This window comes from Parasteatoda tepidariorum, chromosome 3 (genome assembly GCF_982258835.1).
Source record: "Parasteatoda tepidariorum strain Cologne lab strain chromosome 3, Ptep-v5.0, whole genome shotgun sequence".
Lineage (NCBI taxonomy): Eukaryota > Metazoa > Arthropoda > Arachnida > Araneae > Theridiidae > Parasteatoda > Parasteatoda tepidariorum.
In genome coordinates, this window is record NC_141757.1 from 39781244 (window position 1) to 39803826 (window position 22583).

Below are 22583 nucleotides of genomic sequence, written 5' to 3' on the forward strand. Positions count from 1 at the left end.
ATGACACTTTAATTGATTAAATCCATATAAAGATTATTCATGTAGGCATTTATTCATTCAAATGACACAAATATAAGTAATTTTCCAATGAAATTAAAGATTTCAAACTGTTGTATAGTAACCTGTTGTATAGTATTCCATGAAGCTATCGTCATCCCGTTAACTAAATTTAAGAAGAAATCTAACTACTGGAAGAATTCATGGACGTATTTTAATTCAGTCTTAGAAGGAAATAAAAATAATTGCCAAAGTCGTGAAAATTAAGAAAAAATTTAGATCAAACAAATCAAAAAGCAACACAATTGGGCCAAATAAATAATTACCACTTAGCATTTCGACAAAGTAATCTAACATTATACGTTTTTTAGAAAAAAGCATTTTATTTGGAAATATTTCAACATGTTATATACATGCTGTTCAATAAGTTTCATATGACAATATCTGATGGTAACTGACACACGAGTAGGAATAGAATAACTTAGAAGGCTAAGCCTTTCGTTTCATACAAGTAACTTCGAGCCATCAAAGTTCTGCATACCCCACATTTGTCGAGGGTTTCCATTACAAATTTCCATCGTTATTCTCATCTTGTCCTCTGCCATTTCCATGCATTTTCCACTTATACCATGCTTGATGAAATGTGTCTTGAAAGTAAAGTAGAAATTGTTAGCATAAAAACTCATCATTATTAAAAGTTATGTTAAGTTAAATTATTCTTAGAATGGTTGGCCGATTAAAAAAAAGACAAAAAAATCGATCTCAAGTTAAAAATTTTATAACTCGGATTTTTGGAATCAATAAACTTACGAGGTTCATTTTTTTTTCAAAAATATTATCAATTTAAAACCTTAGATATCAATGAACTACTAAAGATGATTTTTTTAACTGTGTAAAATACGTATTTTTGTAATTTTGAATTCTTACAAAATAGTGTTGAAAATGAGATTTTCTATAATCTAATCGAAACAAAATATTAATTTTATGATGAATTTCTGAGTTATCATCAAAGGAAGGAATAAAAAGCTATCTCCTTGTGGGGTAGCGATTAAAATTTAAAGAATCGTATGAGCTGAATGTATTGGAAGCAGTAATTTACTCAGAACTTCTAAATTTGAAAAATATTTTTAAGCAATTAAGCCTTACAAAGTGAATGTTTTGTGAATTTTTGAAGAAATAGTTTAAATACTATTCCACTATTCAAATATTTACTTTCAAAAAATCGCTGAATTTAGAATTAAATCAGCAATTATTAAATGTCGTGAGCAAGCATATTTAATTTTAATGCACAAGTTGTTCCGCCATTACTACATGCAATATAATATATTCTTTTAGAATCACTGACAAAAATGAAGTAAAACAATTAAAATTTTGGATAACAAAAAAGTATTTAAACAAGTAGGAAACAAAAGGTATTGAACCCTCTTGTATCATTATGATGTTGGAGTACAAAATATTGAACCTGGGGAAACCTGAAGATATTTTTAAGAATCTTAATCTCCATTCAACTTTCTGTTTCTTTTGGCAATAAATTGTTTTGTTCTCTATCACCTTGCTTAGAAGAGACTCGTTCGATTGAAATATTTTCCTTATAGTTTTCCTCGCTTAAATATTAATTTACGACACCTAATGTGTTTTTACATCTTTTCTGTTAAAGATTTATATATATATATATATATATATATATATATATATATATTAATATATAAATTTTAAAAAAAATTTTCGCTGTCTCTCCCTCATCTTGCAATAAAAACATTGCGTCTCATAGAACTCCCTGGATTTCTTTACTGATAAAGTGATAAAAAATAATCAAAAATCCTTAAAGAAGGATCTAAATATTGCCAAACTTAAATTATTCTACATCTTATATGAACTTAGTGAACTGTACGAAAAATCTTTAAGAATATAACTTGACTATAAATTTTACAGAAATGCATTTTATTCATCATCCCTCAATTTAGTACTTCAGATATTCTCCAGCGTCTACTGTGTATCCTCGAAGAGCATTGGGATAGTTTTTGTCTATAATTATTATGAAAAATAAATGCCATTTCTGTTTAGGATTTACTTTAATGATAAAATAAAAATCATTCCTTACATCCGGGTCATAGATCCACATCTGGTTCCCCATGCCACCATGGCATAGATACATAATGAGGTCTTGTCCTGCAAAATCTATACACGCAATGTCTCTTCTTATTTCTCCAAATTGGGTATACATAAAATACTGCAATGAAAAATATCAGCATATGTGTTATATTAGAATATTTTAGTGCATTATAAATTATTTACATAGGCAAATTAATCTAATATACAGATTTCAATAAATTTAATAAGTAGGAAAAGAAAAGAAAAAAATGAATATGTGCATGAAAAAGTGCTAGCAAAATAATTTAAAAATCAGATTCATGATCTGGACATTAACATTACCTGATTGCCTCCTTCAAGATGGCATGACCACATACCAACTGGTTTACCTAAATCCTCTCCTTTTGCTTGACTATCCATACAAGAATCTGCACCAGCACCGAGATTTCTTATCTAAATTATAAATAATTAAAATTTTAGCATATTGTTTTTAAATATTTGTATAAATAACTGTTTTTTTAATTCTAAATAACTAATTATCAGTAAAAAATTTTAAGCTTTCATATCAAACCGAAATATATGCTGAAACAAATTTACGAAAAGGAAATGAACAACATTTCCTATTTTTAAATCTTGTGAAACCAATGATAACTAAACTAAACTCAGTGGCAGTGCAACCAACGAAGACCAGGGTTTTCTGTGTTTATTCCTGTTTGTCCTTGCGCTCTGAGGTGTATGACCAAATGCTCCGGTTAGGTGGTCAGCCAAACATGAAAACCCCAGTGTTCAGCCTTCAAACATGATCGGTACTCATCAGGCAAGAAGTTCTGCTTATTAATTTGCGCACAAAATTAGGAAAAAAAACTTTTTTTTTTGCTTTTCCTGCCATAACGAAAAAAATTAAGAAGTGAATTATCTTTTTAAGGTCATCATCAAAACGCCATCTTCATTAAAAATAGTAAAAAGGTCTTAGCTTCATTATAGGTACATTAAAAGTCCGGGATAGCCTGGTTCGTAGGGCACTAAGCCCATATCGAAGAGATCATGGGTTTGATCCCAGTTAGCTGAAGACTCCCCGTGTAGTAAATGGCTACTGATGCACGTTAAATTTGTCGAGTCACAAAAGCCTCCATGTTCCCATAACAAATCAATATATCTGGGGGTACTAATACAGGAGCTCCTTTGTCTTCCGGATTGGGATCAAAATTACGAGGATAAGGAGTTGAACATTGGTAATCATAAACCCAGAATTGGGTCGACTGCTCAATGACGGTTATAAAATAAAATTATTTCAACCCGCAGTAAAAGCATTTAACTTGACTTGTAATTTCAGACTTTTACCCAAGTGGTATTTTTTAACCCAAAACTAAAACCCTTTCAACCTATCAAAAATTAGTGGCAATTTTAATAATTTTATTCGAAAATCTGATTTTCACAAAAGTTGTTATTTGATTTGAAACAAAAATATTTATATCTGTAATATCCATACAGATTAGCCAATTTTAAAGGGTATAACGTTTTACTCTGAAAAAAGTTGAACACGAGGTACCCCAACGCTTACCCCTTGATTAAATGAAAAATGAAAGAAACATATTAGCACAAACATTCTGTAGTCTAAAAATTGTGAAACTTGAGCCTCCAAACCTCCTTTGACTGCTAACAAGTTATAGATGGATCGCTTTAATGAATTATTCTTGCATTATTTCTTGTATAATTACTTTTCCCTTCATTACAAATGTCTAGAATTAAAATATAACATGATGGAGATTCACACATTAAACCACTCTTTTGATTAAGCTATATGACACTTTTTTTTCAATCTCCAGACACACTTCATATTTCCAAATAAAAAAAAATGCAAGTATTTATAATTCCTTTGAAAAAAGTAATTATTTAATAGCTTGAAGCAGTTGTATAATAAACTAAGTGGAATACTTTTATAGCATTCGTTAAAGGATTCACAATGCATTTCAGTACATTAAAATGAGATTTTTCAATTAATAAATTGCTTAGAGTTATTCTTACTAAACAATTTGTATTTTTAACAAATTGTTATTTTTTATTTAGATACCATATTTTGCAACTGTTGTTTTATTTTTCATCACGTTCCATTGCTTCAATTACATTCATATTTTTAAACTTGATTTCTTTTTAAAAAAAAATATAATAATAAATTTTGTTGATTTTAAGTGCTGCTTCCATAACATTTTTTCAAATATTTTGAAATTGACGAAAATACACCGAAGAGCCATTACATTATGACCACCCTGCTATAACATGTAGGACCACCTTTAGCCCTCAAACTGCTAGCACCCGCCGTGGCATTGATTCCACAAGGTGCTGATAGGTAGTCTGAAGTATCTGGTGCCAAGCGCTCTTCAACTGGTCCTGCAATTCCCTCACATTGCGAGGGGGTAGCGTGACAGCACGAATTTGGTTTTCCAAGTAGGACCACAAATGCTCCATTGGATTAAGGTCAGGTGAATTTGGGGGCCAAGACATGACTTGAAAGTCACTGGAATGTTCCTCGAACCCGTCCATGACGATTCGACCCCTGTGACATGGTGCATTATCCTGTTGGCAAACACCACCCTCCGCAGGAAAAACTGTTACCATGAATGGGTGAACCTGGTCTGCAACTATGTTTAAGTAGCTTACAGACGTCAGGGATTGTTCTATGAGGATTATGGGTCCTAATGTGCCCCATGAAAACATTGTTTCTGGGCGAATAACCATGAAAACCTGGGCGAGCCCATTGTTATAGATGGAGGGTGGTCATAATGTAATGGCTCTTCGGTGTATAAGGCGGCACAAATCCTAAAGTAATATTCTCAACCTTACCTCACCTTCAGCAACAAGATCACCAGGGATATATTGCTCGGGATAAATGTTCTTTAAATACCAGTCGAAGGATTTGCAATTAAGTTTCTTCCTTAATTCTATTCTAGATGACACATCTCCGTATTTTTTCTGGAAAAAAAGAATCATAACTTTCTGCATTAATAAAACTTATGTCTTTGACATAGTGTTATTCTGTTAATACTGTTTACATTATTTTTAATATAAGATTTTATAATTAGTGCAAAAAGAAATTTATATTTTTTAAAAACTAATGTTAAAATGTAAAATAGAAATTTCTAAAACAAAGCTTTTTGTAAACTTATACACACACTAAATAATGGAACGTTTTTAAAGTCCTTTCATTTTTTACCAAACGTTTCTGAAAAAGGTGCATGACATTATAATTTCAGGGAAATGCTTAAAATTTTAAAATGCAAAAAGTTTTATAAATTTGTTCGCGTACCAAATATTTTGATGTTTAAGAACAACGCTTTAATTTTTAAGCAAAACATTTTTCTCTTGCTTTCCTTTTAGACTATAACAAAATATATCAACTTGTAGGATATATGCATCATATATTTAATGTACTCAAGGAAATTAGTTACTTTTTTTTTAAATTGAAACATAATACATTTAAAAAAACGATCTTAGTTATATTAGCTTTTAGTCCAAGATATAGTACTCTTTAAATCAGCAAGATTAATTTTTTTAAATAAAACAGTATGTTTAAAGTAATCCGTTCAATTATGAATTATTTAACACATAACAGACTAAGGTGTACTTGTAATAAATTGTGGAAAAAAAACTATAAATTACCTGTTGAACAACTCTGTACTGCAAAAAAAGGACAAAAGTTAAATTCAAATAAATAATTTTAAAAAAATCAGAATTTCAAGAGATTTAACAAGAATATTGATTTTGTATTTTTAATTTAAAATTTATGAAATATTGAAATATATGTGAAAATTTTTAGTTACTGACTAATGTATTGTGAAATATAAGTAAAGAGCTTAACAAGTTACTATCCCTTTATTAAAAACACTTTTTTTGCTGCTGAAAACTGAGGATAATAATTAAAGGTGTGATTTTTTAATAAATAGGATTTGCTTACATAGCATAACATTTTGAATATTAAATTGAATATTGTAACTTAAAATGCTTAAAATAAATTTATTTCAAAATAATGTATGTTAATGGCACATGATGTATGTTACATTTTTTTAGCGTTGCATATTTTTAATGTTAAATCTTTGTATAAAATAGTATTTACTATAGTGCTTGATATTATTTAATTTAAAAATAAATATATTCCTAGAAAATAGAACTCAATAACAATTCATTCAACTGTAAAACGAATTTGTTATTCTGTGATATTAGTTCAAGTGTGTGATACTAGTTCAAACGTTAAAAGACAAGTTTCTCCCTCAGCAGTTTAAATTTAATTTTAAAATAATTTTGGTAAAAATGCACTGAAAAAAAGTACAAAAGTACGATAAAAATTTTCAGAACATGGTATTATTTACCGTGTTTCTGGCTCTATGAGAACGCCATAAAGCATAGTCATTTTTACCTAAGAGCTTTGTTAATTACTTATAGTAAAATTAACAATAAAATATGGTTTTATTACCATGATGTATGATTGTAAATGTATAAAAACGTGCTAATTTAATCAATAACTTAGTCGAATTGGAAATTAGAATTTTCAGTTAGCTGTTACTACACGAATGAAAAAAAAACCCAAATAAATGGTTTAAATACAGTCTACTTTAGCTTTATTAGCAGAAAAGTGCTTTTTTCACCAGAAATATTATTACCATATTAGTTCGGTATTTTTACAAGAAATTTTCTCCGTGATGTTTAATGTTTCTGAAAATATTTTTCACACAATACCTCAAACATTATGAATGATATTTTTAAAGCCTAATTTAAAGTTACCTTTTATTTTAGCATAATTAAAATAACATACTGTATATTACAAAGAACTTAGCTTTTAGAATCATTGAGTTTACTAATAAAATGCATTTGTAATTTTTATGAATTTATTATATTTTCTAATGCCTTTGAAAAAGCTGAGAAGTTTAGAGAGTTAAGAACAAATTTCTTACCGCATCTACCCCTATTCTTTTATAATATAACTGCTTGTAGTCATCCAACCAGACTTCAGCTAGACGAATGCAATTAGTTCGAAACACATTTTCCCCTGGTTTCCAAACGTACGGACTTCTTGATCGAAAAACATGCCCAACATGAGAACATGGTATGATTTCTAAAGTTCCACCACACATCCATGTCTAAAAGTTACAAGAAAAAAGTATGAATAAGCCATCGATTTAAAAATTCATTGTTTACGACGTGAAAATACTTAACAACCTTTACCAGTGAAGGCCACTCTTTATCAACTATGTGTATATGATGTCTCGCTTTACGTTTCCCTTTTCAAAAAATAGTTTTTTCTCTCCAATGAACGACTTCCTGGGGAACGACCTGAGTCATATAGGCATTTGAAGGGCAGATTTGTTGGCCACTCTTACAAGGGCACCATATTAGATGTGTCAAGTTTGCTCCCACAGTAAGGACTGATAGCACAGAGAAAGAAAGAACATCCATGTCTTGCCCGGCACTCGAACCCAGAACCCGTCTGAAGCAAGACCAATTACCTGACACCTAAACAGGCTGGTCAGCTTCAGATAATAGTTAAATTACAGTTTTTTTTAAATAAAATAAAATTAATGCAATTTATGTTTGATGATTTTAAATTTTTTTAAGTTGGAAAAATTTGACGATTCAATTCAGTTCAAATACCTCCTCAATCATTTTAACTTTTTCGCTTACAAAATGGTATCCACTTTGAAAGTTTCACTAAATACGTTTCTGACTTTATTTATTGTTATAAAGTATGAAATCAAATAACATTAAATAGAGTAACAGATTTAATGATCAAAAAAACTAGAAAAGTCGGACTAGAAAATGAATATTAAATTATACCTAATATTCTTTAAGTTACAAATCATATTTGATTTTAATTGTGCGATAATACGGAGTTAAGAATTTGCATATTCTCTCACAAGTTGATTTTTCATATATTTGATTACACGATAATATTATATACCGTGGAAATAAAGTGTCAATCAATTATAATTATTTTTAAACTTCATTACGGAATGTATTAGAAGTAGTTAAGATGTTAATTAGAACCAGATTTATCAACTAACTTCCATCTGTTTATCCTTAGTTTCGTAATAATGGATGAAGATTGATAAGATGTCAATTAGAACCAGTTTAACTTCCCAAGTCCCATTTCCTGTCTCTTGGTTGAGCAATAATATGACAGAAGTTCCAAATTTCTTTTGATTAAGTCAAATATGGTATTAAGTATAACTTTATAGTCATACCAGATTAGTTTTCTTACATTTTATGTGCTATAATATAGTAACTTGGACGGAAACCGAAAAAAAAGTTAACATCTTGTGAGGAAGAAAACAAGTTTGATCTACATAATGGTTTTGAGTACCTAAATATTTCAATTTAATATTGATTTAATATTTTTAAAACTTCCAAACTCTGAATAATTAAAAATAAATAAAATAAATAAATAAATAAAAAGTTATAAAAAAGAAGAATTGAATTTTTGCTTACTTTAAAGGAAAGCTCTAAGTTTTCTCCACCCCATATATCAAAACCATCGTCATATCTTCCTATTCTGTCGAAATATTCTTTACTGACGGAAAAAAGACCTCCAGCAACTGTAGGAGTCCTGAAAAATATTATTTCACTTAAAATTTAGGAATAGATTAATGCTCTTTGAATATGTAATTTACCTTTGCATATTTAAAATTCAAACGATTGCGTTTTCAGCATCTTGTATTGTGTGATTTTAAAAGCATAAATCAGTGAATCGAGCAGTTCTATGTAGTGCCTATATTGACTGAATAATAGTTATGAAATATCGGATGAATCACACAATTTTATATAGAGCCTAAGTTGACAAAATAGGGGCTAAAAATGAAGTCTAAATTTGTCAATTCTATATAACGCATATATTGGTTGTATTGTGACTATAAAATATCGGTTGAATCGAACAATTCTGTACAGGACTGATATAGGTTGACAAATGGCTTTAAAATAGCGGGGGAATCAGAACATTTGATATCGAACCTACTTTGGCTAAAATGACTATAAAAATTCGTGAGAATTCTACAATTCTTAATAGGGTCGTCATTGGTTGAATAATGGCTATAACATATCAATTGAAACAGTCAATTTTATATAGGGCTGATATTGGCTAAATAATGGCTGTAACATGTTGGGAGAATCGGACTATTCTAGGACCGACATTGGTTAAATAGTGGCAATAAAATATTAGTTTAATCGAACTAATCTATATAAGATTGATATCGGTTGAATAATGGATATGAAATATCGAGTGAATATGACTACTCTATATAGGACCGGTATTGGCTGAATCATGCTATAAAATATCTATGAATCAGACAATTCTATATTGGACCAATATCGGAAAAATAACGGCTCTTTGAACTCTTATTGAGCTGAGATTCGTGAATAATGGTCCAATGAGGGCCCAAGTTATTTTGCTGCTTGTGTGTACTATTGAGTATTTCCAGGAAATGTTGATTTCGTAGCAATACCGCCTCGAATGGAGATATCTTGAAAATATTCGTTTATTATATTATGCTGATTGGTTCAATTTATATTTGACAAAAGTACCAATGTAACATAAAATTGCACATTTTTTCTCTAACTGGCTCGGTTCTAGCAACGATAGCAAGATAGTAATAACATGAAGGTTTAAAATTGATAAACATTTATTTTATTTTTTTCTCTCTCTTTAAGACGTCCTTTAATAAAGGAATATTGCTCATTAAACTAGTTTATGGTAACTCACCATTTCTAACTTTAAACAATGCAGCATTTAGCAATCTTACAGGAGAAACGAATCAGCGTTTGAATATCGTGCTGTATTCAGAAAACACGATTGAAAGTAAGGAAAAATTGGTGAATAAAATTTCCATTGGATTACTAAATTGATGTGAAGCAGGTAAACAAGAAAAATTAGTCATTCAAGTGCCAAATTTAGTTTATTGAAAGTCCACATACTACACACGCTTTGCGCTGTTAAACTTACAAACATTGATAAATGTGCTACTGAAAGAACTGCAGATTTTAATTGTGGAAGATCGTTAATTGAAACTATGAATGCAATAGAAACTGTAGCAAATCTGATAAAAAAATATTTAGCTCAAATTCAAGCTAGTATAACTTTACGAAAAATATTTTGTCTTCAATATTCGAGAAGACAGGTGAAAATATTTATACTCAAGATTAAAAATCCAATTGCTTGTTTAATATTCTCCTAAAAAAGAAGAATTTCTTAAAGTAATTTGCATGGAATTTCAACTACTTTTTTTGGTGAATAATATTGTCAGCTTACTGTACAAATGCATAGAAAACAGCTTAGTATTGTACTACTAATTTCCAAGATGAGAACCTTATTTTTAAAGTGTTTTGATTGCACCATTTATACATGACAATATCAATCGCATGGCTAGTTTTATAGTTTTCTAAAAAAGAAATTTTGCAAAAACTAGTTTTTAGGATCATTCTAATGACTTATATTGATGTAGAATATTATTAACATATCGGATAAATACACAGAAAATAATTTTGTATTGTACAATTGATCTTCAAAATATACAATTACTATTTCATTTTATGAATGTCATGAAGACAAATATCACTTAACATTATTATGTAAGTTATATTAATTACTTATATTGGGGTAGAATATTATCACCTTACTGGATCCCAAGGATGCTTTCTCCGTGCAACTTCTGTGTCAGGCATTACGTGCCAATCGAATTGTAAATCCCAGTTGAATCCTCCAACTCCAAAGTCATCTGTTTCTCGAAAGTTATATTGAAAAGTACTATCATCAATAATGTCAATTACTGGAGCAACGACAGCAGTGGGACTATCATAAATCCGTTGAAGAAGGGGCTCTAACCATCCTAATAAAAGAGAAATATATATATATATATATATATATATATATATATATATATATATATATATATATATATATATATATATATATATATATATATATATATATATATATATATATATATATATATATATATATATATATATATATATATATCGTAATTTTATTTAGATTGCATTTCATTATGGAAATCACTTTTCTTAATTAGCTAATAATTATTATTTTAAAGATGTACATCTGTAATTCTACTGATGAATTTCTCTGTTATAGAATAATTTAGTGGAAAACTGCTATAAAATAATTTAGTGGTAATATGATATAAATTACACAAATATCTACTATATGGAAGACCTTTATCTTGTATTAAATGGGTGACGTTGAAAATATGAAAATAAATAGAGAAAAAAGATAAATTAAGTAAAACTTTTGGCTTAATTTTATAAAGTAAACATTATGGATTTAATCGAACCTCCCCCTCTGGAAATCAACTTAATAAAGGGCATAATTAAGGGTCATTACTCTTAATTTTACCCTTTACCTGCAGTGCAGCCACAAGACGACGAAATATATGACGACGAAATGGTGATTAAAAAATTATCTTCCAATTCTCACCCAATCTCCACTTTTGCTTTCCATAATTTTTACCCAATCTCCACAAGTGCTTTTCATATTAGTATAAGTATTATCATTTTAACAGGTAGGGAAAAATCAATATTTTATGCATAAAAAAATTCTTCTCATGCTTTTTTTATGCATAACAAAAATTGGCCACATGTGAAAAAGTGGCCACTATTAAAAATGCTTCAAAACTGACCATTGGCAAGTGGAAAACTTTCCAATGCAACGTGCGTTTTTTTATAAACTTATTAGATTATTATAGTCCAGCTATATGGTGTTTTAGCAAAAAAGTTTAAAAAGTTTTTCAATTTTGTTAAGTTTGCTGGCATTCAAAAAACATTTGATAGAAAAGAAAGTTGGATAGACAGAAAAAAAAGAGGAATGCGTGAAGTTTTACCATGTGCACACTCGCAGTGTGAGTCTAAAAAGGTCAGCACTGGTCCTTTGGCAATATTTGCACCCATTAACCGAGCTCGTATGAGGCCTTCTCTTTTAGTCGCCCTTATAAGCTTTACTTTGACCAATGGCGATAAAGCGTCCTCTAATTCTCTTTTCAAATGAGCTGTAAAGTAAATAGATGTTATTAAATGCATGCTATAAGCAATGAGTTTTAGAATATAATGTATCACAGCGAAATAGCATGTAATAAAATTTGACTTTCCGGATAGAGTTTAATATCGAAAGATGCATGCGCTGCTGAATTAAATTTTTTTAAATGTCCCTAAATAAATTACTCTTATCATTTATTGTATTGTTGTGAATAATTTAGTAAATGAATTTAAGCACTTCCAAATTGTTATATTGGGGCAATTTAGTCAAAAAATTTAAAATTTTCTCTGATTAATTAATACAAATATTAATTTCTGAGAATTTTAACAGCTTTTAATGTCTGCTTTCTAGAGAAATTACACAGTTAATTAGTTTAATTAGAAACAATGCAAAAATTGTTTATTTATATTTAAGTCATTACTAATTATGTTTAAGCACTTTGTAAAAAATGTTGCTAAAAATATTAATGAAAATTCTTTTTTCTACTAGTGAAAATTTGTATACATTATATACCTAATGCAATGCAAAATTTTATTTAATTATGTATAAAATAAAATTAAAAATAATTACAATGAAGGACTTCAAAACTCCCAGAAATATGAAAACAGAGCATTGCAATTAAAGCGTCTAAACATTGTAAATTTAGAAACAAAATTGATAAAACTTATAGTATTTGGCCTATAAATTTTCTGGTAATGATATGTAAAATAGTTTTAAACATAAACTCTGCCCTTTACTCCGATAGATCTTTTCTGAAATTTTTAAAGCAAACTCTCATAAATATATTAGCAAGTCAATTTAAATATGAAAAATATGAGAAAGAATGACTTACGTAAATCAGAAAAGTCATCTACGAGAATAATTTCTTCGAGAAGATTAGAGGGTGTTCTATCGAGAATGCTGTGCACTGTTCGCATTAGAACACTCCACGCCTCGTTGTGAAAGCAAACGATGACACTTGTTCTAGGAAGATTTCGATTGTAAAGTTCATTCGCGCATCTGCAAGATACACGCATACTTCATTAATATATAATACATAATACATACTTCATTAATATATAATATATAAAATAGTTGTAATCAGTACAAGAGAGCTCCACCTCTGTTAATTACTGTTAGCTAATCCCAAAGTCGACTTTATTAATATCTCTCCAAAATCTAAATTCGATTTGCTCGCTTGCCACTTATAAAGTTATCAAAGCTATTGGCGATATTTATAATACCTTCTTTAACATGTTAGGCAATCAAGGTTTAATAAATTTTATTTTGTACTATTTAATCTTACATTAAACACATCGCAGCTCTAACGGCTACCGATATGATATCCTACGTTATTATTTTTCAATGCGAATCTTTCAATGTGAGTTTCAATTGGGGATATCAGTTGATAATTGGTTCGATTAACGGTTCCCGAAGTCCATTCAGTTGAAAGAGCGTAGCACGGTTTATTGATTCTATGACTAGAACCATGATTGAAATCGGTGAAAGTTTGAACTAATGTTTTCGACTTCACTAACAACCAATTACACGGCTCGCTATGTACTATTGTAAGTGCATACATTACGTACATAGCTATTACGCTAGCTATATTCATTCTTTCAACGCTATTCACATTTTGCTCTACTTGCTGCCTAATCTCTACTTGTCTTCCACATTGCTCGAAAACTATCACCATACACTGGACAATACCCCTAGAGAAATTCACTGTCCTAAGCGTCGAACATAAAGAAGTATAGAAAATGTATTATAAGTTACGTTGTAACTTATTTATGTGCACAAAATACCATTGTAGTAACTTAATCTATAGATAGTCTTGTGGTTGTTTTTAATTGATTGTGTCAATAGCCATCATGAGTTAAGTCCTGATTGGAAACTTTCGATCACTGATAAATAGTAGGCGCTATTGAAATACTCTAGACATGGTTGAACTAGAAAATGTTAGTCTTCAAACAATTTGGCAATTAAATATCCTAAGCACCAATAATCTACTATCGAAATGGTTCAAAGTAAAAAAAAAAGAATTATTCTTACGATTGCGTTCATTAAATTAATTGTTGAAAACGAATGGATTAATGAAAAATTAAATAAACTTGTCTCATTTCTTCCAAATATTAAGAGAATCACCTTAGAGATACGTTTGAGAATAAGTGTGTTTATTATGAACCAAATAATTACCACACCCTGCCTTTCTTAAAATTTGAATGAAAAGGAAATAAACAAGTACTTAATGCAAAATTTATAAGAATCAAATTTGAAAAAAAAATATCCTGTTAGTGAATTTGAAGTTTGGAAATCTTAAGCCCATTTTGAACAGAGCTTGTGAGATTTACTGTTCAAAATAGTCTTACTATATTATCCCAAACATATTGCTTTAAAAATATTTACATCACTTAAAATTCTAAACGCAACTACTATAAGCTATTATATTTAATGCATAAATACATGTCTTACAAATATATAACGCATGATAACACGAATTTTCGGCCACTGCAAAATTATAAATTTAATGCCAGTTAAGAACCAACAATTTTTAGTACATTAAATCTTGCATTAAAATAATTTGAAAAGCTTTATTATAATTAGATAGATTTAATTCAATTACACAATTTCAATAAAATGCTCTACTTATAATGACCAGAGTAACATAGATTATTTCAAACAAAGCTGGAGTTTCTTAAAAAATTTTTAAAGAAATATATATAAATATTATTTGATAGTATTAAAATGAAAAATTGAATATATATATATATATATATATATATATAAGTTCAAAATGAAGAATAAAGCAAAGAAAAATTATAGACACATGAAAAAAAAGGGGGGGGGAATAATAAGTAAAAAAATAACAAACGACAATTTTTTTAAATAAAAAAATTAAAAAAAAGGATTAAATTTTATTTAAAAAACCGGAAAAAAAAATATAATCTTTTCATCAGCCCATACGATTATATCCGCAAAACAGAGTGCTTTCTGATATTGTATCAATAAAACCAAAGCAAAATATATAAATACAATAGTGTGAGGAGCACTCAAAACATTTTTTTATAAAAATTACAACAAATAAAATGGAACACAAAAAGTAAAAATAAGTAAGAATAACATGTAAAAACAGAAAATAAAATAAAATAAAAAGAAAAAACTGTAAAATGGACTATAAAGAGAGTAGCGAAATCAGATCAACCTACATGGACGGAAATTTTTCAAGAATGACTTAAAAATGTTTTCGCAGAAAGATTGCCAGATTCTTTTTCTTAACTTTCTTCGTGTTTTCTTGTATTTATATATATATATATATATATATATATATATATATATATATATATATATATATATATATATATATATATATATATATATATATATATATATATATATATATATATATATATATATATATATGTATATATATATATATATATATATAACAGGACAGTAAATCCTCCCATATCCAACCCTGACTCTGATTGAAAACGAAAACAACCATGGTAGTCATCGCAAATAGTTTAATGTATGAAGAAAATGACCTCCTTATTTACTTTATCCATAGTAACTTGGCAATTTTAAATTCATTGACAATATAACTTACCCTTCTGGTCTCACATCCGGTAAATGACGATGCAAGGAAATTTTATCACTGGCAAACTGATTAAAAGCGTGTAAGTCCCATCCAGCAGCTTTGGTAGCTTCTTCCTCTCTTGTAAGATTTTCAAAAACAACTGGTATTCCATATTCCCCTGCTAAGCCGAATCCAGGTAAGTTTATCATTTGTTGGGCCATAACTTTCCAATGTGGAGCATCGATATGAAGTGGTGCAAATTCCGGTTTCTTCTCGCCACCGAACATGTCTTTTATATTTGAATATGGGTCAAAGTAACTGACAATAGGAACCTCATCCTTGCTATTTCCAAAAATGAATCTGGAGAGATGCAATAGAATCATAACAGTTAACCACACCAATGCGATGCATAATACAGATTTGATGAAAAATGCTTTCCTTCTTTGGTGGCAAATCATTTCGTTATTTTAGTTAAGTGTTGCAAATTCTGGTGTTTATGGTTTTTAGAGTACTTCTGAAAAAATTTCAGAAAATATAAATAGTTCTATGTATTATAATAAACATTATAAAAAATATGAATATACTAATATACTATAAATATACTAATATAATATAAAAATATACTAATATAGTATAAAAATATACTAAGTATCATGTCTGTTTTATATTACAAATTTTTATGCAGTGAATGTTTAGAGGAATCGTTCAATGCTTAACCAGATTCTTTCCTGGAGGCATGGGGAAAAGTGATATTAACACTGCTTTCTTAAATTCAGTGCCTTTCCTCTAGTTGTTCTAAAATAATTTAATTTTTAAGACCGCAATCAAAGCATTTTACCAAGAAATGGTGTTTTTACAACAACAAAAAAATTATAATAGCTACAATAACTGGAATAAATTTGTTTCTTTTTGAAATTCAGCATTTTATTTGCTATTGAAAAATATCTTCATAATTTGTTATGCAAGATGATGTTTAGAGGGTATTTTTTCAACTAATTTCACGTGTATATTCATCCATAAATTTATTTTCGAAATTGAAAAATAATTAAAAAACTAAAAAGAATACTCTATTATTTCAGATTATTATCTTACAATGGGCTATTTTTTACTTTAGTTCGATGACTTGATTACATATAATAAGGTATGGTAGTTTTTCTTTTGCAATTCCGCTTTAAAAAATAAATCGCTTGACAGAAAGACACCGATAGCTTTAGTAATGTCAATAACATTGCAATATATACCTTGTACAATCAAGTTTCCTTAGCCTTTTCTTCCATCCTAGATATACCTAGATATCTAGATGTACCGAAATATCTATCTGTGAAGCCTAAATATTTTATACTAATTATAATATAATACTATAATTGAATATTTGATAATATGTAGTATATGTTTCAAAGTAAAGCTTTCAACGTTAGCGCATTCAAAACAAAAATTAGATAAATTTACATCAACAACGTTTTAAGAATAATTTATCTATGCCATACATACAATTTATAACAAAGAAGTTCTTACAAAATGCAGAAGTTTACTTGAAATAAAAACTTAAAATTAAGCATGAAATTTGAATTATTGATAAAACTTTAAATTAAGAACCATAAACATAATTGTATAGGTCATATTCTCTGCACATCTGAAAAAAATTGAAAAAAAAAACATATTTTTTAATGGAACCCACAAGGCAAAAGAAAAAGAGGGAGGCCTAAGATAACTTGCCAGATGAAGGTTATAAATGAACGAAACGCAATTGATGAGACTTGGAAGGAGGCAAAACATCTCTTCACAAATACAGTAAGATGTAAAGCATATAATGCATATGATAAGCATATGGAAATACAGCATATAAAATAGAATTAAAACAAAACTTAAATAGTAGTGAAGATTTATGCGCTTTTTTCTCGTATATGAAACATAGTATGCAAAATGTAAATTTAATGTATTATGCTAACACGAGAATATTTTATAAAAAATTTTAAAAATCCAATTACTAAAATGAACAAATTGTGTTTATTCTAGGCTGTTTTACTCTGCAGGTATATATAATTGAAGTGCGTGTAGTGATATGCCACACGTTTCATTTTAACATTAGAATTTTACAGAAAAGTGTTCCTTAATATTATTTTGAGATAGGAATTTTGCAAGATTCCGCAATTTACACTAAATAACAGCACATAACGCAACATATATTAACACGTGCAAGCAAATTCAAAGCATCTTTTCATCAGAATCACTCGATTACTTTGAATACGTGGCTTGTCATTATATTGTCTCAAGTCCTTCAATTCTTATATCATAGTGAAACATTTTTCAGGCATGCATTTAAGACAGAACACAAAATACAGAAACTAAAATTAGAATGAAGAAAATAAAAAAAAACTTACCAGATTTACTTTAATTATAATCTAAAGTTTAATATCTAATTATAGATTTATTTTCATTTTAATTTACTTGCCAGTGTTTCCTCATTTTTAAAAGACTAAAAACTAGAAAGTATACGCAAAGCAAAAATTTACGACACCGTTGTTGCTGTTTCATCATGTTATTGGCAATTAATCGAACTGCATATTTGTTCAGTTGGCTATATAATCTTCTTAATGTTTTTAGTTCAAAATAACCTTTATAAATGGATCAGACATTTGATAAATTCAAATCATATTTTTGGTCTGTGATGTCATCTAAGCCACGTCAATGAAACCGATGAGAGGTTTCTTGGCGAAAAAGAAAATTAGCTTAATTTACTTAAAATGCGAGTTCAGTAGAATGTTTGTGCCTTTCATATCTTTATGAAAATAAGTCATTATTTTACACTAATCAGAAACCACGAAATAACTAATATAAAATTTAATTAGATACTTATTTTATATATTACTTGTAAAGTATACCCGAGATTGCATTCAAAGCTGTTAATCATCTGGCAAAGTCTGAAATAATTACATACATTCCAAACTGCTGGCACTGCAAAAAGCTCCAGATCAAATTACGGAATAAAGTACATAGGGTGCATCATCCGTAAAATCCATCTTACCGTTAAATTCCTTTTATTCTGTAAAATATTATACGGTAAATCTTACAGTAACAATTGTTTAATTATAGCTATTCAGTGATTTTACGATCATATTACTATAGAAACTACGATATATCAGAAATTTTGTCCCGTAACATGCTCAGGAAAAATAGATTTTACGGTAAACGTACCGGCATTCGAAGTGCCGGTACTTTTTATCATAATTGCATCTGGAATTTTGTTTTACAGAGTAAGTATGATATGCAATGTTAAAAGACAAAGAATGAACAATGATTATTTCATTAAATGAATAAACCCAAGAAACTAAGAAAAATATAACTAATAATGTGAAATTTTTTTTCCATTTTTCGGTTAGCAGCTTCGCATTTTCTCTTTTAAATCTGTTTTGAAAAAAGAAACATAACCATTAACTGAGTCTAGTGAATCTGGACAATTGGTGCCTAATTTCGAGCACTTGAAGGAAAGAACTTTTGAAGTTAATGAAGTTTTTATGTAATGAAATGATTAGTTTATGTTTTTAATTTGGTAAAAATACTTCAAATTACGGTACAAATCACTAATACTAAGGATACCAGAACTCAGTACAGTAAAACCCATTCCTGAGGAAGAACCAATTTTTATTGGAATATCCATTATGATATCCATTATTGGAATATCCATTATGGAATCCATTTTTACTTTGAAATCACTGAATCACTACAATTAAATACACATTACTTTAAAAATTGTAGGATAAGAGATAAAGGTAAAAATGGGCTTACTGATGCTGCATCCAGGGTACCAGTACTGTTTAACGTAATTTGATATGGATTTTTTTCTTTGCAATAATTTTAAACTGAAATTTAATTCATATACTTCATAGATATAAAAATGTTAGCTAAAATCTTGTTTACTTATTTGTTTGAAAAATAAGTACATTTAAACAATGAATTTCACTGGAAAAATATTTATTCCCCTTTTAATTAGATTACATTGTGCACTTTTGATCTTCAGAGATAATTTATGAAAAATATTTAAGTTTCGAAATACATATGTCTACTAAAAAAATTATTTATGAACTCTTTGCTAAACAAAATAATTTTATTCAAATTCAACATTTTATGAAGAATGATGCTTTTTAAGAATATAAAGTAAACATTAGCTGAAGTTATAATCAGTTTCAGAAAATAAATAATCAGTTTCTATAGCAGATATTTCTGAATTTATTAGATTCGAAAATTCTAACTTTATTTTTAATCATTTAATATATTTAAATTTGAAGGAAATATCCAGGTTATTTATTTTATCAAAATATACTTTTTTCAGAAAAATAAGCAAAGAGTTAAATGGAGGACTTTCTTTTCGGTTGTTTAAACATGTTTTAATGGAACAAACCTATAGAATTCAGTTCGTTTTTTTTTAGAATTTTTACATTTTGTTTTTAGTATAGCGGCATTGCTAAAATACTTCTATTTTACAAAATATATTATTTTGCACAAGTAAAGGTGATTTTGTAAAAAAAATTAAAACTATTGTTTGGTTTCAAGTACTTTGCGCAAAATTAAGTAACGGACATGTTCTGTAACTCAATCACGTTCTATAATTCAATCACGCTCTGTAACTCAATCACGTTCTATAACTTAATCTTAATGGTTCAAGAAGGGTGAATTCAAATATTCTAATTAAGTAGCGCAGAAGATAATTTAAGTTACGAAATCAGGAACAAAAACAAGTTTTCTCGCAATCAACATACCTTTCTATCTTCGGATACGGATTTCTGACCCACAAAACATAGATGATAGCCGCAATCTTGGAAATATGGTCCCAAAAGTTTGGTAAGGCGAGCTGTCCAAAGCTTGAACCCCTTAATGCTAATTTTACTTTTTCGGCATTTCACAATATTTTTGCACAGAATTGTGGAAATTCATTTATCCAAAGATCATTTCAAGCAAAAAATAATTTTTAGTACATATTTATTGCTTTTTTTTATTTCATTTGATGATCGTCGAAACAGATTTGAATTTTAAAGGTATACTATTTCTTATATTATTTTAGAGAATATAATTTTGCATGGAGGAATACAACATTTCAGTGAAATCGGTTGAATCTGAAGCAATCAAATTTTCAAAAAATTCGTATTTTGAAAATTTTATTTCTCAGAAATAAATTAAAATATATTCTTCGTAATGATGTAAAAAATTTTATACTTAACATTTCAAAAATTTTTGACTAATATTAAATAAAATAATAAATATTTATTAAAAGTTATCTTTTGAAAAAGAATTACTTTGGACAAGCAAATTTTATAATTTTATTCAAAAAGTCTAGTCTAATACGCTTAAAAATTTCTCGAGACATGGCGAAATGCGCAAAAAATTCAAATTAACATTAAGGATTCAAAATTTACGGCCTCTCTTCTGACCATACTATTGAAACCGTATTTCCTATATTACGCATACAGGGACATATAGCCTAATTTGGGGATTAGAAATCCAAACCCCTCGCTAAATAGGCTTGTTGATTTGGAGAAAATCCTTTTTGCGTCCAATTTCGTAACTTAAAATATCGTCTTCACTAATGAATTAGCATATCTGAAATTTCCCCTTCGACCATTAAAATTGCGTCCTAAAACGTGAAGATCCGATCATTACATCAAAAGGTGGCCCGTTTTTTACTTTCCGCAATGTACATAATGCATTATCTAATTATCTATTTTTCATCACAAGGGATTATTAGCGTTAGAGGAATGATTCTATACAAATCAGTATAACCATTTAAATTGTTCTATTTTTGGAGATCATAACAAAAATAAAAATATAAGTCTCGCTGAAAAGAAAGATTTAATTTAAATTTACTTTTGAGTTGTTTTTATTTAATACTAATTGTTTTTTTTTATCAGATTGTCCGTTATTCAAATGCTAAAAAGGAAAGATTTAATTTAGATTTACTTTTGAGTTGTTTTTATTTAATACTAATTGGTTTTTTTATCAGATTTTCCGTTATTCAAATGCATAATCTGTTACATTGTCGTAAAATAAACCTTCAGTTTAGACCAGGAGTGAGCGACACGCGGACCGCGGGCCACTTGCGGCCCTTTAAACATGTTTATGCGGCCCGCCAAGCATTTCTAAAATTGAATTTATTTAATCGACTTTCGCCCATCGTATTGTTATAAAATTAATTATAATAAAATGGTAGTACATACTAAACCGAAACAATTTTTTGTGACGATTTTGGGTTTCTTATCGACATGACTCAGCATCTCAATGATCTTAATGTGGAACTTCAAGGCAAAGGACAGTTTATTCACGATTTGTATGATAAAATTCAGGGCTTTGAGCGCGAATTAAAATTGTGGAAACAGCATCTTTTGCAGAATAATGTGTCTCACTTTTCACATTTAAAAAAAGAAAACGTTACTACTTCTCAAAAATACGCGCAATATATGGACATTTTAATCAACGAATTTCAATTAAGATTCCAAACGTTCAAAGCTGAGAAGACAGTGGTTTCCATGAAATTGTTTTCCTCGCCATTTAATATCGATATGGATACTTGCAAATGGAATGAAGACTTTCAAATGAAAGTGATTGACATGCAGAATAATACCGATTTAAAAAATTTATTTTTCTCAGTAAACATAGAAAATTTTTATAAATCGTATGTGAGCCCTGAGAAATGCAAAGCAAATGATGTTTCTGTCCGGAAGTACGTATGTTTGGGAACAATTATTTTCAACCGTGAAATTAATCAAAAATGACCACCGATCAAGACTCAGTGATGCACTATTAGAAAGCTGCGTACGTGTAGCTACCTCATTAATTCCGGCTGATATTGATCAGCTTGTATCGAAAAAACAGTGCCAAATTTCTCATTAAAAATTTCAAGTAAATTCGTTTTATTAT

The 22583-nt window shown here is 28.7% G+C and overlaps 1 protein-coding gene across 1 annotated transcript; it reads right to left on the bottom strand.

Annotated features, from left to right (window-relative positions):
- Positions 1-360: 360 nt before the first annotated feature.
- Positions 361-18301, bottom strand: LOC107440569 (putative polypeptide N-acetylgalactosaminyltransferase 9). The gene is made up of 12 exons (XM_043041372.3): positions 18056-18301; positions 15705-16188; positions 12951-13117; positions 11967-12131; positions 10742-10955; positions 8566-8683; positions 7035-7220; positions 5746-5763; positions 4930-5058; positions 2431-2541; positions 2099-2227; positions 361-644 (listed from the first exon to the last, which is right to left on the bottom strand). The coding sequence occupies exons 2-12, from the start codon at positions 16130-16132 to the stop codon at positions 501-503; spliced, it is 1809 nt and encodes a 602-aa protein (XP_042897306.2). The 5' UTR covers positions 16133-16188; positions 18056-18301; the 3' UTR covers positions 361-500.
- Positions 18302-22583: the final 4282 nt, after the last annotated feature.

Bases quoted from the DNA above. Each gene is read 5' to 3' on its own strand.
- LOC107440569 (XM_043041372.3), bottom strand. From the start codon at position 16,132: ATGATTTGCCACCAAAGAAGGAAAGCATTTTTCATCAAATCTGTATTA. The intron at 13,118-15,704 runs GTAAGTTATATT...TGTATCTTGCAG, and splicing joins CCGGATGTGAGACCAGAAGG to ATGCGCGAATGAACTTTACA. The intron at 645-2,098 runs GTAAGGAATGAT...TTTACTTTCAAG, and splicing joins TGTGGATCTATGACCCGGAT to ACACATTTCATCAAGCATGG.